Genomic DNA, 15,246 nt, shown 5'->3' with positions numbered 1-15,246 from the left:
AAAGTATCAAGCCATCACATATACAAGCATGTTATAGGAATGTTCATGTGTTTAGACAAAAGTTCATGTGTAAGTTTCAATAGGTAAACATGTTACACCCCAAAAGTGATAAAAGTAAAAAGGGGGAATACGAGTATACTCACATAATTGCTAAGTCTTCCGATTTATCCATCATTGGCGAGTGTATGAGATTAGGAGGATGGAACACCAAGGTAACCCTATAAGGGCAAACGATGGTGCATGAGTAAAAGGAATTACGACGGAAGATTCGAAGTGGAATATAAAGTATAACTTATTGATGTCTTATGTGTGTGTGTGTATATATATATATGTATATTTATATAGTTTATACAGTAATTCTAAATTAAGTCCATCAAAAATTTTATAGGAGTTTTGCCAAAAGATAAATATACGTTTATATTTATTGTTACAAAATTAATTGAATCGGATAAGTTTTGTTTCATAATTTAGCACGTTGCGTTTTACGGATTTTCACGAAAAACGGGCAGAGTTTCCTCTGTTTTCGAACGATCCCGACAACACAAGTTGTCGTCAAAATTCTCAAAATTCAATAAACAATGAACGAAACAATATAATCATATGATTCTACTAAGTATGTTTATATATATACAAATTATTTAAGTTTCGGTTCCACGATAAAAATATTAATTAGTACAAAGCAGTAACATTTATATTTTTGCCACTTTTATTCGTGTCTCGAGTTTAACCCAATGACCCGACAGTTGACCGGGTTTGACTGGCTTTGACCACCTTTGACCGAACCCGAGTCGACTGATAACCAGATGCGAATCGAATCGAGACCCAAAGCTGAACCGAGACCCGAACCAGCTGACCACTGCCGCTGTCGTGGCTCCGGCGGACAGTGCCGCCGTCGACCACCACCATCACCTGGTCAACATCATCATCCGTCATCAATGTCGGTTCAAAAGAAAAAAAAAACCAAAAAGGAAACGAGGGTTTGGAGAAAGGTTACCCGGAACGCCAAAGGTCGCCGGAGTCGTCATCGGCTTGTCGAGCCGACGTCGCCGCCGCCGCAGACGACGGTGCCACTGTCGTCGTTGTTCCTCTGTCTCCGCATCTCTCTCTGTATCTCACTCTATACCATCGCCTCCGTATACCACCAGTGAAGTGATGTTTTAAGATGAAGGGGAGCGGTGAGGGGGTTATGGGTTGTTGCAGGTGTATGGGTGACGTCGGAACCCGTCGCCGGTCGGAGAGCTAGTCGGAGCTCCTGATTTCCGGTTACCGAAATTACAGAAGAGAGAAGGGGGGTATGGCTTGAGGTTTAATGTGTAAACCTTCTTTTTGTGTTGCAGAGGTAGATTGAGAGGGAAAGGGGGGTGAAAGAGAGAGTCTGCTGTGGGTGGGCGTGAATGGTTTTAGGGTTTCCAAGTGGAGAAGAAAGATGGGGGTATTTGTGTGTTTATGTGTGTGTTTGAGTTGCAGACAAAAGGAAACAGGAGGGAGGATCTTCATATGCGGCTGAAGTAAGAATGAGGATTAGGGTAATCTACTCTTTAATACATAGGGTTAATTTAGTTAGTGGGTTTTGGGCTTGGGCCCACGGCCCACAAGCCTATCTCGTGTGATTAAGCGGCCCGAAAGTTTCTACGAACTCGCTTTCAAAACCCGATCGTCGTAGAGCGTCGTATAATTTTATTTCAAAAGTTTAAAATACGTGAAATAATGCCGGTGCTCGGCATTTGTCGCGTTCGCTTGTCGGTCACGTTAAAAGAGCGTAAAAAGTGTAGTTTTCCGTTTTTAAACCGTTTTTCGCTCAGATTTCCACTGCGTTTCTAAAAATAGGAAACGGACTCGTATTTTCTAAAAATATGGAAATACGGAAACACGAGGCGTTACAGTGCAGACTTGGTCAATCGGTCTACTATCACCCAAATAGTGTCATTCCCGCATTGGGACCTAGATAGGCCAGTGACGAAATCCATGGAAATTTGCTCCCATTTCCATTTCGGGATTTCTGGTTGCTGGAGTAGGCCTGCTGGTTTCTGATACTCAGTCTTGACTCTCGCGCAAGTCAAACATTTGCTGACATATGTTGCTATGTGGGCTTTCATGCCAGGCCACCAATACGTAGTCCTTAAGTCGTGGTACATCTTATCCGAACCCGGATGTACTGAGTAACGAGACTTATGGGCTTCGTCCATCACAAGTTCACGTAGATCTCCATAGAGCGGAACCCAAATGCGCCCTGTCACATAGTAAGCGCCGTCTTCCTTTCGTTCTAGCCGTTGCCTCGATCCTCGCAGGGACTCAGCCCTGATGTTCCCCGGTTTCAAGGCTTCAACCTGAGCATTTCGGATCTGAGTAGGGAGGTTAGACTGGATGGTAAGTTGTAGCGCTCGCACGCGTTTGGGTGTAGTGTCCTTTCGGCTGAGGGCGTCTGCCACGACATTGGCCCTGCCCGGATGGTACTTGATTGCGCATTCATAATCATTCAAGAGTTCGACCCACCGACGTTGTCGCATGTTTAATTCCTTTTGCTTGAAGATATGCTCGAGACTCCTGTGATCGGTGTAAATGGTGCACCGGGTACCCTACAGGTAATGTCTCCATATCTTAAGAGCAAAAACCACTGCTCCCAGTTCCAAGTCATGCGTAGTGTAGTTTCTTTCGTGAGTCTTAAGTTGTCGAGAAGCGTAAGCAATATCTTTCTCGCGTTGCATCAGCACGCAACCAAGTCCATGGATAGACGCATCGCAGTAAACCACGAAGTCGTCGGTACCTTCAGGTAACGAGAGAATAGGAGAACTACAGAGGTTATCCTTTAGCTTTTGAAAAGCGGACTCCTGAGCTTCATTCCACTTGTAAGCAATACCCTTCTGGGTGAGTGTCGTGAGGGATTGAGCAATCTTCGAGAATCCCTTGATGAATCTGCGATAGTATCCTGCCAATCCCAAGAATTGACGAACTTCGGTCGGAGTCTTAGGTGTAGGCCAATTCTTTATAGAGTCGATCTTAGCTGGGTCGACGTGAATTCCGTCCTTATTGACCACGTGTCCAAGAAAATGGACTTCTCGAAGCCAGAAGTCACATTTCGAGAACTTGGCGTACAATTGCTCATTGCGAAGGAGTTCAAGAATAAGACGCAGGTGTTGCTCATGCTCCTCTTGACTTTTCGAGTAGATTAGGATGTCGTCGATAAACACAATCACGAACTTGTCGAGGTAAGGCTTGCACACTCGGTTCATGAGATCCATGAATACCGCCGGCGCGTTGGTCATTCCAAAGGGCATGACGAGGAATTCATAATGACCATAATGAGTTCTGAAGGCAGATTTGGAGACGTCTTCATCACGGACTCTCAGCTGATGATAGCCTGATCGCAGGTCAATCTTAGAGTAGTAGCTCGATCCTTGCAACTGATCGAACAGATCGTCGATGCGCGGGAGGGGGTAGCGATTCTTGATGGTGACCTTGTTCAGCTCACGATAGTCAATGCACATTCGGAAGGTGCCATCATTTTTCTTAACAAAGAGCACTGGTGCTCCCCAGGGCGACGAACTAGGACGGATAAACCCTTTATCTAGTAGTTCTTGTAGTTGCGTAGAAAGTTCCTTTAGTTCTGCGGGGGCTAGTCGATAAGGCGCTCGAGCTATGGGTGCTGCTCCGGGAGTTAGCTCGATTTGGAACTCGACCTGATGGTGGGGAGGGAGTCCAGGTAGTTCTTCAGGAAATACCTCGGGGTAGTCACATAACACTGGAAAATCTTCAATCCTTTTTTCCTTTTCCTGTGTGTCGGTGACAAGTGCTAAGATGGCGGTGTGGCCTTTTCGTAAACACTTCTGGGCTTTTAAGAATGAGATGATGCCTGTGATTTCTCCGCCTTTGTCACCTTGAACGATGAGGGGTTTGCCAGAACGGCGGGGAATACGAACCATTTTCTCTTGGCAGAGGATTTCAGCCCGATGTTTGGATAACCAATCCATACCAATGACGACGTCGAAGCTTCCAAGAACGATAGGGAAAAGATCGATACTAAACGCCTGACCAGACAATACTAGGTTGCAGTCGTGGATCACATGTGAGGCCTCGATGTTTCTACCATTAGCTAACTCGACGATATGCTTAGAACTTAATAACGCAGGTGGGTGCTTAAGCTTCTTACTAATACGTAGGGATACATAACTAGCATCGGCTCCAGAATCAAATAATACAGAAACAAAACGATCATCGAGTAGGAACTTACCCGCCACGACGTTGGGGTCATTCCTTGCTTCTCCAGTTCCAATCACAAAAGCCCTTCCTCTTGCACCATTCCCAGCATTGTTGTTGTTTTGATCGTTGTTTCTAGCTCCCTGGTTGTTGTTGCGGTTCTGGTTCAGTTCAGGGCAATCCCTTCGCATGTGCCCCGTGGCTCCACATTTGTAGCATCCGCGGTTGTTCCCTTGCTGTTGTTGTTGTTGTGGTTGTTGCTGATTCTGCCTAGCAGGAAACTGACTCCTACAGTCTTTGGTTTCATGCCCCATCTTGTTGCATCGCTGATACTGACTTTGGCCACATGGTCCACTGTGGTGTCGGTTACACTTGTTACACTTAGGGTGGTTCCCTCGATAGCCACCCTGTTGCTGAGGGCCTTTGTTGTTTTCAATTTTCCTTTGCTGGGTCGGGGCCTGAGTGGGGTTAGCATCCTTGCTTTGGTTTCCTTCCCACTTACGCTTGTTATCACCAGAAGTTCCATCAGTAGCACCGATCCTTTTGGGTAACTTGCCCTGCTCCACAGCCTAATTAGTGAGTTTGTGAGCAAGACGGACGACTGGCTGGATGGTGTTAAGGTTGGCTGAGGTCACATGGCTTCGAATTTCTGAGGCCAAACCCTTGATGTACAATTCTATCCTTCGGTACATAGGTCGAGACATGTTTGGGCAAAGAGCAGCATAGTCGTTGGACAGTTTGGTGTAGGTCTCAATCTCTGACCCAACCATCTTAAGCTCAAAGTACTCGTTCTCGAGTTTGTGGATGCCATCCCTGTGACAGTACTCCTCTTTGATCATATCCTTGAAATCTTCCCATGCAGTAGCATTAGCAATTTCCAAACCAAGCATCTGAATTTGCGCCTTCCACCAGGAAAGCGCGTTTCCTTCAAGCGTACCAGTAGCAAACTTCACCCAATTAGCAGGGGGACACTCGCAGACAGCAAAGACAGCTTCGACCTTCTCGATCCAGTGCAGAAGACCTATGGCACCCTTAGTGCCATTGAAAGGGAGAGGCTTGCAATCCCTGAAGGTCTTGAAAGTACAAACACGTGGTTGCACAGGCGCATGCTGACCTGTTGTGAGAAGTGAAGCGAAATAAGTTTAGGGGTGAAAAGACGATGCGGCGGTAGGACCTAAACATCCTAAGATAACGAGTTTACCTCCAGGGTGAGCTGCGAAAGCTGCAGCCACTGTGTTGATCAGGTTAGTGAACTGAGCCTGAGTCATGTTAACGTTTCCTCTTCCGTGTCCACTCATTGTCTTCATAACCAGAAAACATAGTATGAGTGTGATGTCATAGTATAGCGAGAATGAGATAGAAGAGGGAGGTGTATCTATCTAACTAGGCACGCTAGTACGTATAGCAGAACAGAAAGCATAAAGCAAGCAAGCAAGTAAACACTAGTCCGAGCTATGAGGTCTGATAAGTCGAGTCTTGCACTTGGAGTGTAGTGTCGTCACGAGTCACGGGTTATAGTCTGGTTTTTCTCAAAAAGATTTCCCCCTTTTTTTAAAACCAAGTTCACTATAACCAATGGCTCTGATACCAATCTGTCACACCCCCAAAATCCACATGCGGAGTACCATCCGCTTGAGGGCATGACTGACCAGGATCCAGCCACCAATTATACTGAGCAATTTAATTAATAGAAAAAGTAGTATTTACCAACCATAGGGTTAGCAAATATCATAATCAAGTTCAAAGGTTTTAAGTTCAAATAGTAACATAAGTAGCGGAAGCATAGACAAAACAGTTTAAAACCAGTTCATGGTTCAAGTTATTTAGGACCATACACATGGTTTAGACGACCACTACACATCCCCAAGTAGCAAGCTCTTGAGTCACTGGGTACCTGCAAAGCATGCAGTAGGGTATCAACAAAAATGTTGGCGAGTTCACGAGTTGTCCAGTTTTTAATTACCAAAAACTTGTTTCACTAGTTAATTTATCCGTTTATACATGCCATGGGGAGCTACCCCATAAGTAAACGACTAAACTGTTTTTCCAATACCGAATACTCCATGTGACCGTATGTTTCCGTAAAGTGCCCCGTTTGTCAATGTTCTATCATCATTGACGGATTTGCCAGAGTCTATTAGTTCACTCCCGATCCCATACACGGGCACGGTGTGAGGCTGGTAAGACCTAAATAGCGCTATCAACTAATAACCCGTTCGCCTGGCCCCGGCGACTAATCGGTATTAAGTAGTAGGGACTTAAGTGATAGAGTTTCGTTTAGTGTTGCCCGTTGCATTCCGTATAAACAGTAATTAACTAAGAATCCCACACAAGGGGAGAAAAGTAAGTTTGTTCCTAGTAACAAGGGAAGAAAAGCAAGTTTGTATCCCTCACAAGGGGATAGTGTTGTTTTTAGTTCCGTTTCCCAATCCACCGGGAACGCATGCTTTAGGTTGTGAACTCACCTTGGGTTGCTCGGCAGATTAGCTTACTTGGTCAAACTCGCTGGTCACCACGTCCTAACATGGTTACCAGTATAGGTCAGGTTTGGGGTACAAGTAATCACGTATATCCTACATGTATCTAACACATAGAACGCATGCAGTTATCTTTTTAGTTACTGGGCCTGCTCTAATAATTACACGGTTAAACAGCATCAGTTAACACATAGTCCAGTTAAACACATAGTCCAAACATGACACATTGTGGCCCAATAACCCAGGTAGGCAGCACAGTCGAGACAAGGTGGTCTCGACTCGAGAACGTGCGATCTCGAGTCGCAACCATGAGGTCTCGAGTAATGCCGGCATGAGTCGCAACCTCGGGAGTCTCGAGCTTAGTCTCGAGTCCGACTCATGAAGTCTCAAGTCGAGACCTTTCCGGTCTCGAGTCCTTGAAGTCTGTCTCGAGTTGTCACGTTTTGATCTCGAGTCGCAACCGAAGGTCTCGACTCGCAATCACGGTTGCGTGCACATGAAATCCTTCTAGAACCTGTCCAACTCGTACTACCCAAGAGTATTTCAATTTCATGAGATTGTGTACTATCCAATAGAAACACACAAACATATTTTCTTGTCTAAATCCTTAATCAAATAGATCAAACAAAGCATATTTCAAATATTTATATGATCTTCAAACGGTTCCTTCTACATATTCATCATGTTCATCATTTTGCAACCATGTTCATTCAAGCCGGTTATGAATCTAATTCAAAATGCAACTCAATCAACATCAATGGCCTTATTTCTAACACATCATTTACGGTTCAACATTAGGTCTATGTGTTTTTATGCACTTTTCATAAGAAAGACTATGCACATCATGTTTAAACAACAATCTACATCATCTAATTACTCTCATCCTATTAGACCATACAATCATACGCAAATAATAATTGCCATGTATAACATCTTTTAATCCATATCTTTATCATACAAAATCATGCAAGTAGACATCTAAGCTAAACATGTGCTTTATTTATCAAGCACACACCTTCACCAAATGTTTTGCAAAGAACATAGATTAAAACATGAAACTAACCGGTTAGAGGTGTTAAGAGTGTGAAAACGAGTAGGTTCGATGAAAGGAGATCCTCGAGTGAAGAACACGAGCCGATCCGAGGGCCCTTGATGTTTTCGGTTGTATCCGAGAGATGGGGAATGTTGAGGTTTAGGGTTTTAGTGAGAGAGAGAGAGTGTAGGGGAGAGTATGTGTGAGAGTGAGTGTGAGTTGTCTAAAGAAATGGCAAGGTTGGCTAGGAGCATGAGTTATATATTAGCCCTAAGTCGGTTCACCCTAGTGGGTTTTCGAGTGGGATAAGGAGAAGCATGGCCCAACCGGCCCAACTGTTTGTTGTTCACTCGAGACCGGGTGGTCTCGAGTCGTGGTTTCGGTTCACAAGTATTTCATACACATACATATATACTACATACACGTTATCAACACATAGCACATCAGGATAGAACGAAAATTTTCATTTAATAATATATATACACAATGCCATTACACGATATTGGCTCGGGAAAACCTTGAGTGTCACAGTTGAGGAAATCAAGTCCTTAGCCTTCCTTTGGTTGAAGAACCGGGTAAAATTTGCGGATTTGGATGAGTCTAGTTGAGATCGTTTCGATTTCTTGTAAATGTTTTCCTTTCCTTTTTGTTGGCTTGTTGTTGTGCTCCCTCTAGCTCCTTGCTAGTGGGTTCGTTATCTAATAAAATACCGTCTTTAAAAAAAAAAAGTAAAGATTTCTATAATTGCTTAATATATTGACTCATAAGTTTACCAAGAGCATTAAGCCTACTAAATTAGTTGAGGGGTATCATATTGAATATCCATAATTATTATGCAATTTTCGCAATAATTTGTTCCAACTTTCCTACAAAGCCTAGAGTCAAAATTTCTTGATTGAGTAGCCAAATAATTCCACCAGCCAGTTTATGCTACACCAACATCAATATTTGACCTAATTGAACTGTTCCCATGAAGCCAAATCATGTAGAAGACAATATTATCATACAATAACCAACTTCACACATCTAGCAATAAAAATGAATAATCCATATATATTATCACTTAAAAACCTACTCCCTCATCTTAGCAAAGATAACTCCACTATCTTTTTCTTGGTTTTGATTTCGAAAATGTTTAATAAAATGGTGTTAGTCGATTAGCGGGCATGTAAATAACACACGAAAAACCAATATCTTTTGTGATATTTGGAATGAACAAAGGTAGTTTAATGTACACAACTATCATTGCATCAGGTACAAGCTTTGATAACAACATCCGTTCGGTATTCATCTCAAAAAGGTTTGATGGAAGCCAAAGCTCAGTGTGATTTGGGTCGATCTTTTTTTATAACACTGCTAACTCACACACCCTCTAAACCTACTCCTAAATTTACACCTGAGACTAGTTATCTCAATCCCTTTGGTATTTTTGGTCTTTCAAGAAACAAAAACAAATCTTACAAAAACAAAAAAGAAAGATTTGGTCTGTTTTTTCCAACATGGACAACTGGTTAAACATAATGTACAGGTTATCTTTGCAGTATATGATTAACCAGACTATAAAAGACAGCATTGTGATTTGCAAATATATATATTCTTTCTTTCACATATATGCACAAAAACAAAAGGGATGAAGAGAATCTGCTGTTTCACTGCAAATTTGGTCCCAATTCTTTCTGACAAAAAGAAATTCAAATAGGGAAGCCCAGCAGAAACACCCATCCTCAGCAAAGTGTCCAAATTGCAACTATAAGTATGCTTTCTCTTTGACCAGAAACAAAAGATAAAAACAGTAAAGAAAAAGAAAAGAAAAAAAAAGAAAAAGTGTTAAAAATATTCAAGTAAATCCATTCATAAATATTGGATTTTTTTTTATATTATAAATTTTTATTTATTTGTTTCAGTTTGCTTTCTCTTTGACTAGAAAGAAAAGATGAAGCAGTAAAAAGGGTTCTAAGCATTCAGTAAAACTCAACCATAAAAATTGGAGCTTTGAGATTAGAGAAAAATGCCCGGATAGTCCCTGTGGTTTCGCCTTTTTTCACCTATAGTCCCCAACTTTCTAAAACTACCTGAATAGTCCCCAAGTTTTCATTTTTTGTTCCCGGATAGTCCCTGGGTCTAACTTCAGTTTGTTTTCTCTGTTAAGGAGGGTGTGAAATGACAAAAATACCCTTTCCTTAAAAGGCCAAACCATAGGGACTATATGGGCATCTTCTTCATCTTCTTCAAAACCCTAGCCCCCATTAGTTTTATCTCACAATATACACACACATAACCGGCATAACCAAGAGAGAGAGTGAGATTCGACCGAGAGAGAGAGAGAGAGAGAGAGAGAGAGAGAGAGAGAGAGAACCGAGGGAGAGAGAGGCGAGATCGAGACGGGTGGTCTCCGGCCACCTGGTCGCGACGGCAGGGAGGTGGTTCGAGTGGAGGTATGGTGGGTGATTGATACGTGATGACGATGGTGGTGGCACAGTGGCGGAGCAGTGGTGTGTGGTACAGTGGCGGCTGGTTACGGCGGACGTGTGCGGCGGCTCCCTTTCCTTCTCCTGTCTCTTCCTGGTTCTGTCGGTGGTCTTCATCAGCGAAGAACCGAGTGGGGGGGGGTGTCTTGCCTGTAAACGTCGCCCAGATCTGGAATCCAGTGACCGGATTTTGTGTAAGGTGAGAGGGAGATCGAGAGGAAGGTGAGATGGATCAGTTCTTCAATTGATTTGTCTGTGTTTTGTTTGATAAATATGTAGATGAGAGCATTTGGGAGGGAAACAAGTGTTGAGCAGATGTGTTTGTGAAGATAGGGTTTTGACGTGTCAATTGTAAGTAGATTTAGACCTTTGCAACTGTGAACTAAAGTGATGATTATGCCAAAAATCTGTAGTGACTATTTGATTATGTGAACTTGTTCTTTTTGATTCTGACATTAAATCCCAAATACACATGATGCGACAATATAATGGCGGGCCAGTGGTGATGGCAGGTGGTCGTCCGATGGTGGGCCAGTGGTGTTTGCAGGTTGCAGAGACAAAGAAACAAACAGGAAGGGGAGAAGGAGTGGGGGTGGGGGGGGTGATGATGGCGATGTAGTTTTGAGGTCGGTTCGGAACCGAGCCCAACTTTTATCGCAGTTGGACTTTAGACGGGCGGGTTTTCTCTGAAATTGTGGCGGTGATGGTGGAGGGTGGAGGAGGGTGATGGTGGGTGGAGGTTGAAGATGAAGTGTGGTGGTGGGGTTTTATAAATAAATATGAAGAAGATGCCCGGATAGTCCCTATGGTTTGGCCTTTTAAGGAAAGGGTATTTTTGTCATTTCACACCCTCCTTAACAGAGAAAACAAACTAAAGTTAGACCCAGGGACTATCCGGGAACAAAAAATGAAAACTTGGGGACTATTCAGGTAGTTTTAGAAAGTTGGGGACTATAGGTGAAAAAAGGCGAAACCACAGAGACTATCCGGGCATTTTTCTCTTGAGATTATTAATTATTTTACCAAGAATACAGCAAAAGGTACAAGAAAGTGAACTCCCACCATGGTTTTTTTTTTTATTTTTTTTAGTTTGAGTGAATCAATAATGAAAAGTTGACCAAGTCAAAGTTTGACATCACAAGGAAAGGAGAGGATGCATCATCATATATCATTCCAAAATTATTTGGGTGGCCCCCAATATGTGCATAGACATTGAAATCTCACTTTCTCCTTAGATAGAATTATTATAATCATAAATTTATTGTTGTTTTACACTAATGTCAAACCATAAACCAAACAACCTTAAAGTAGAGAAAAAGCCCTTGGGGACAAAGGCAGCCCCACAAACTCAAGAGGTTCCCCATATATTTAATTTTAGACATCCATACCACACTTTACTTTTCATCTTTATAAGATCTTCTCCCTCAATGATCAACTTGTTTTTTCTACTATATATTACTATTTATTATTTTTCTTTTTTGTTGTCATAAATGTAGAGTAGAATCAAGGTTTACAAGTCGAATACACTCAAATACGCAGACAAGTATACTCATTTGACGTATACCCTCTTCTCGACAGTGGCGTAGCTTGAACGAAAAATCGGAAAGGGGGGGGGGGGTTTAAAATTAACACTACGAAGCGAAAAATCAGGGCATCCCCTGACCCCTATAATCCTCCGCCCATGCTTCTCGACATTGTAAATTATACATATACAGAGGCATTACATCAGTGGCGGACTTATAGTGTGAGTAGGGGTAGCAGCTACCCCTCAACCCCGTCTCCGTAGTATAAAAATACCACTTAACTCCATTTCCGTAGTGTAAAAATACCCCTCAACTCCGTTTCCGTTATATAAAGGATACCCCTGATCCTAAAAAAAATAAGATATCCCTAACTTTTTTTGGGCTAGTTCCGCCATTGCATTACATTATTGTTAGCATGTTAAGAATCTTGAAAACCTAATCATTGAGAATTTTAACCCAAGAGGCCCTAAAAGACAACAAAACAAGAATCAAAGTCCTATTTTCAAAAACATATGATCACCTTTCTTGATATGATTTATCAAGCAGGTAGGTACAAAGCATAATATTTTAGAAATTAACAATCTTGAAAGTCAATGGTCAACAGACAAGAAGCTACCCTTTTGTCAAAATATTGTTCACTGTGCAGAAATACAGCAAAATGTTTAGTATGCTAAGAAACTTTTAAATAGAAAAAGCTAATCTTTTAATACAGGAATGTAATAAATATTTGAGCAAACAAGAATCAAAGGGTAGCTTTGAGACAATTATCTGATATATTTGAAAGTTCAACTGACTTGACAATTTCTGTACACCAATGTGTCTATTTATGATCCTACCCACCTCTAAGTTGTTGATTTATGATATTCAACAAGTAGCATAATTCCATATAAAAAATGGAAAAAGTATCATCCTTACATTAGTACCTATAAGCAACAAAGAACATACACGAATTGATATATAAACGGTACCGAACGGACAAGCCAAATTAGAGCCAACTTTTCGAATCTTTTCGATTCAATGTGACTTCACATATCCAAATCAAATAGCACCATAACAACATACTATAGCGAATAAACGTCCAAGAAGAGATTGTAAATTAAATACGATACTTAAAAAGAAAGCGGATTAATGGGGGTTCGGTTAACTGGAGTCAATCTCATTTGTTGCTCTTGAGGTCGGAATCTCTTGAACTGAACTTCGGGTGATGGTGAAACCGATGAGGCAATTGCCCACGAGTTGTTAGAGTTATCGCTGCTGAAATATGTATCAACTACACCAATTGGACTGCTGGGAACCGAAGAGTATTTCCGTTTGGGAGTTTGGAAATAACAACTTCCATGATTATTTGATACATCCATGATGAATTTTGAACATTTTTCTACGTTTTCCTGTTACGATATACAATTCAACTTATCTTAGCTCGCTATGAGTGGGATTTTAACGGCTTGTTAATTCAATTTGATGCAACTGGTACGCTAAAGTCGTATGAAATGCATGTAAAGGCATCCAGATAAGCAAGTAAAGAACAAACCTCACTGATGTTAAGAATATTCATAAGCTGATTTCGGTAATCGAATGCATTATCCGGCTCAATCTCCTTGCTAACAATGCACATTATAGCAGCCGCCATCACAGAAGGAAGAAACCCCTGAAACCTCAAATCTGCAGTCATTGTAACAAAAATAAGCCACTAGAATACTCAATTCGACAAACCATTCACGGGTTCAACATTATAAGCTTACCATTAATAACAGATAAAAGAATCCGCTCACACCGCCGCAGAAACTCATAATGTAGACTCCGAGTCATTAAACCGAGCCTACGCATAACGTAATCGAAAAACGCAAGAGGGGTTACTGGATTCATCTTCCATTCAAGACAAGACAACACCAAGAGTTCCATCTTCATAACAGTCTTTGACTCAAACACAAATTTTGACCCTTGCATCTAAACAAATTCACTACAATATTAGTTCTCAGGCATTTTCACAAACATTAAAAAAAAAAAAAAAACTAACACAAAACACTTACTTGCAAATCCAAAAGCAGAGGAGCTTGGATCTCTTCAACTTTAGAAGCTAAAGAAAGACAAGCCACAGCAACCAAGTGATGCATCCATGGCTTATCTTTCTGAAATGAAGCAGTCATCAAAAACTTATCATAATAATTAACAGCCAGAACAGTTGTCAAGGCAACAAAGCCATAATGAGTGCTGACTCTATTAATCCAATCAACAGATTCTTTTCTCAAACACATTAAAGATTCATCACAGCCCAATTGGATATGTTTCTCTTTAGTTAAAAGTGTATAAAGCTCATCTTCTTCCCATGAAAGATGTTGCTGAAAATGAGTAAAGTTTGAATCTTTATCCTTCAAGATTTGATCTTCTGGGTCTAAAACCTCTAATGAACCAAACCCATATCCAAAATCAAAATCTTGTTGTTGTTCATCACAAAAAAGGGCATCTTCAATAGCAAAGATAGGGTTTTGGGGAGGCACATTTTGTTGTTTTGACACCATCTTCTTGTGAGAAGAAAATGTAAGAGACACTATTCATTATCTTTACAGTAAATTGGAGATACAGAGGTTGTGTAACAATAACATGTCTGTGTTCACTCTCTCTCTCTCTCTAGACACTGATAGTTTTAGAGAGAGAAACAGAAGAAACCCAAAATAAGGAAGCAAAGAGAGGGGATTTATCTGAAAGAAAAGAAGTTTCACGCTTGTCCACCCACCCACCCCTTTCTTTATCACACACACTATGCTTTTATAGAAGAAATTCTTAATTTTCAGTAGATTAATCAAGGGTTTTTAAGGGATTGTTATCGTCCAATCGTATATACGGGTTGTGACTGATCTGTGTGTATGGCAGGTTTTTATAGGTTTATATTGGTATTTTGTCCCTATCCTTTTATTACCTTTTTGTTTCATTCTAGTCCTGGAGTTTTATTGATTTACAAAACTGGCCATCCAAGTAAAAATTGGATTGTGTTTTTAGTTAAACTTAAAATGACTGGATTGTGTTTTTAGTTAAAACTTAAAACGACGTAGTTTATCGGTTTGGTTAAGGTTTTTGAGATCTAGATCTTGATTTTAAGATTTTAATCTATATATTTTTGTTTAAGATTCGATCATGTGTAAGATTTTTCGGACATAAGATTCGTGAATTGACCACATAAGATTGAATGATCCAAATCCGATATAATATTGTGGTGACTATAAATAATGTAAGTTATATGGATAGAGAACACAACGGACTAGTCATTTATATTAAGTATTGTACTTCAAGAGTAAAACAAGGCAGGAGGGAGTGGAAGTGGCAAGTAGCAGGACGAGAGGAAGTAGTTGTTGATATGGCGTCTCTTGTACTGGTGGGAGCACTGTTTCAGGCAATTTGGGACCAGTGAAAGGAAGCAACAACATGATACTTGTCCCGAATTGTAGTAGACTCAAAGCAAGAACATGGTGGAGAACGATGCAACTTTGGGATGAGAATTTCCAGCTTTGATACTAGTTGTATCGGTGAAATACGCAACACCCACTCCCCCAAGG

General features: G+C 41.2%; 1 protein-coding gene across 1 annotated transcript; it reads right to left on the bottom strand.

Annotated features, from left to right (window-relative positions):
- Nucleotides 1–12,558: 12,558 nt before the first annotated feature.
- Nucleotides 12,559–14,473, bottom strand: LOC110912611 (cyclin-D3-3). The gene is made up of 4 exons (XM_022157382.2): nucleotides 13,726–14,473; nucleotides 13,438–13,642; nucleotides 13,227–13,357; nucleotides 12,559–13,083 (listed from the first exon to the last, which is right to left on the bottom strand). Exons 1-4 carry the CDS (start codon nucleotides 14,212–14,214, stop codon nucleotides 12,805–12,807), a joined length of 1,104 nt encoding a protein of 367 aa, XP_022013074.1. The 5' UTR covers nucleotides 14,215–14,473; the 3' UTR covers nucleotides 12,559–12,804.
- Nucleotides 14,474–15,246: the final 773 nt, after the last annotated feature.

Source organism: Helianthus annuus, chromosome 15, assembly GCF_002127325.2.
Source record: "Helianthus annuus cultivar XRQ/B chromosome 15, HanXRQr2.0-SUNRISE, whole genome shotgun sequence".
Classification (NCBI taxonomy): Eukaryota; Viridiplantae; Streptophyta; class Magnoliopsida; order Asterales; family Asteraceae; genus Helianthus; species Helianthus annuus.
The sequence above is the reverse complement of the archived record's forward strand: the minus strand, read 5'-3'. Positions and strand labels throughout refer to the sequence as shown.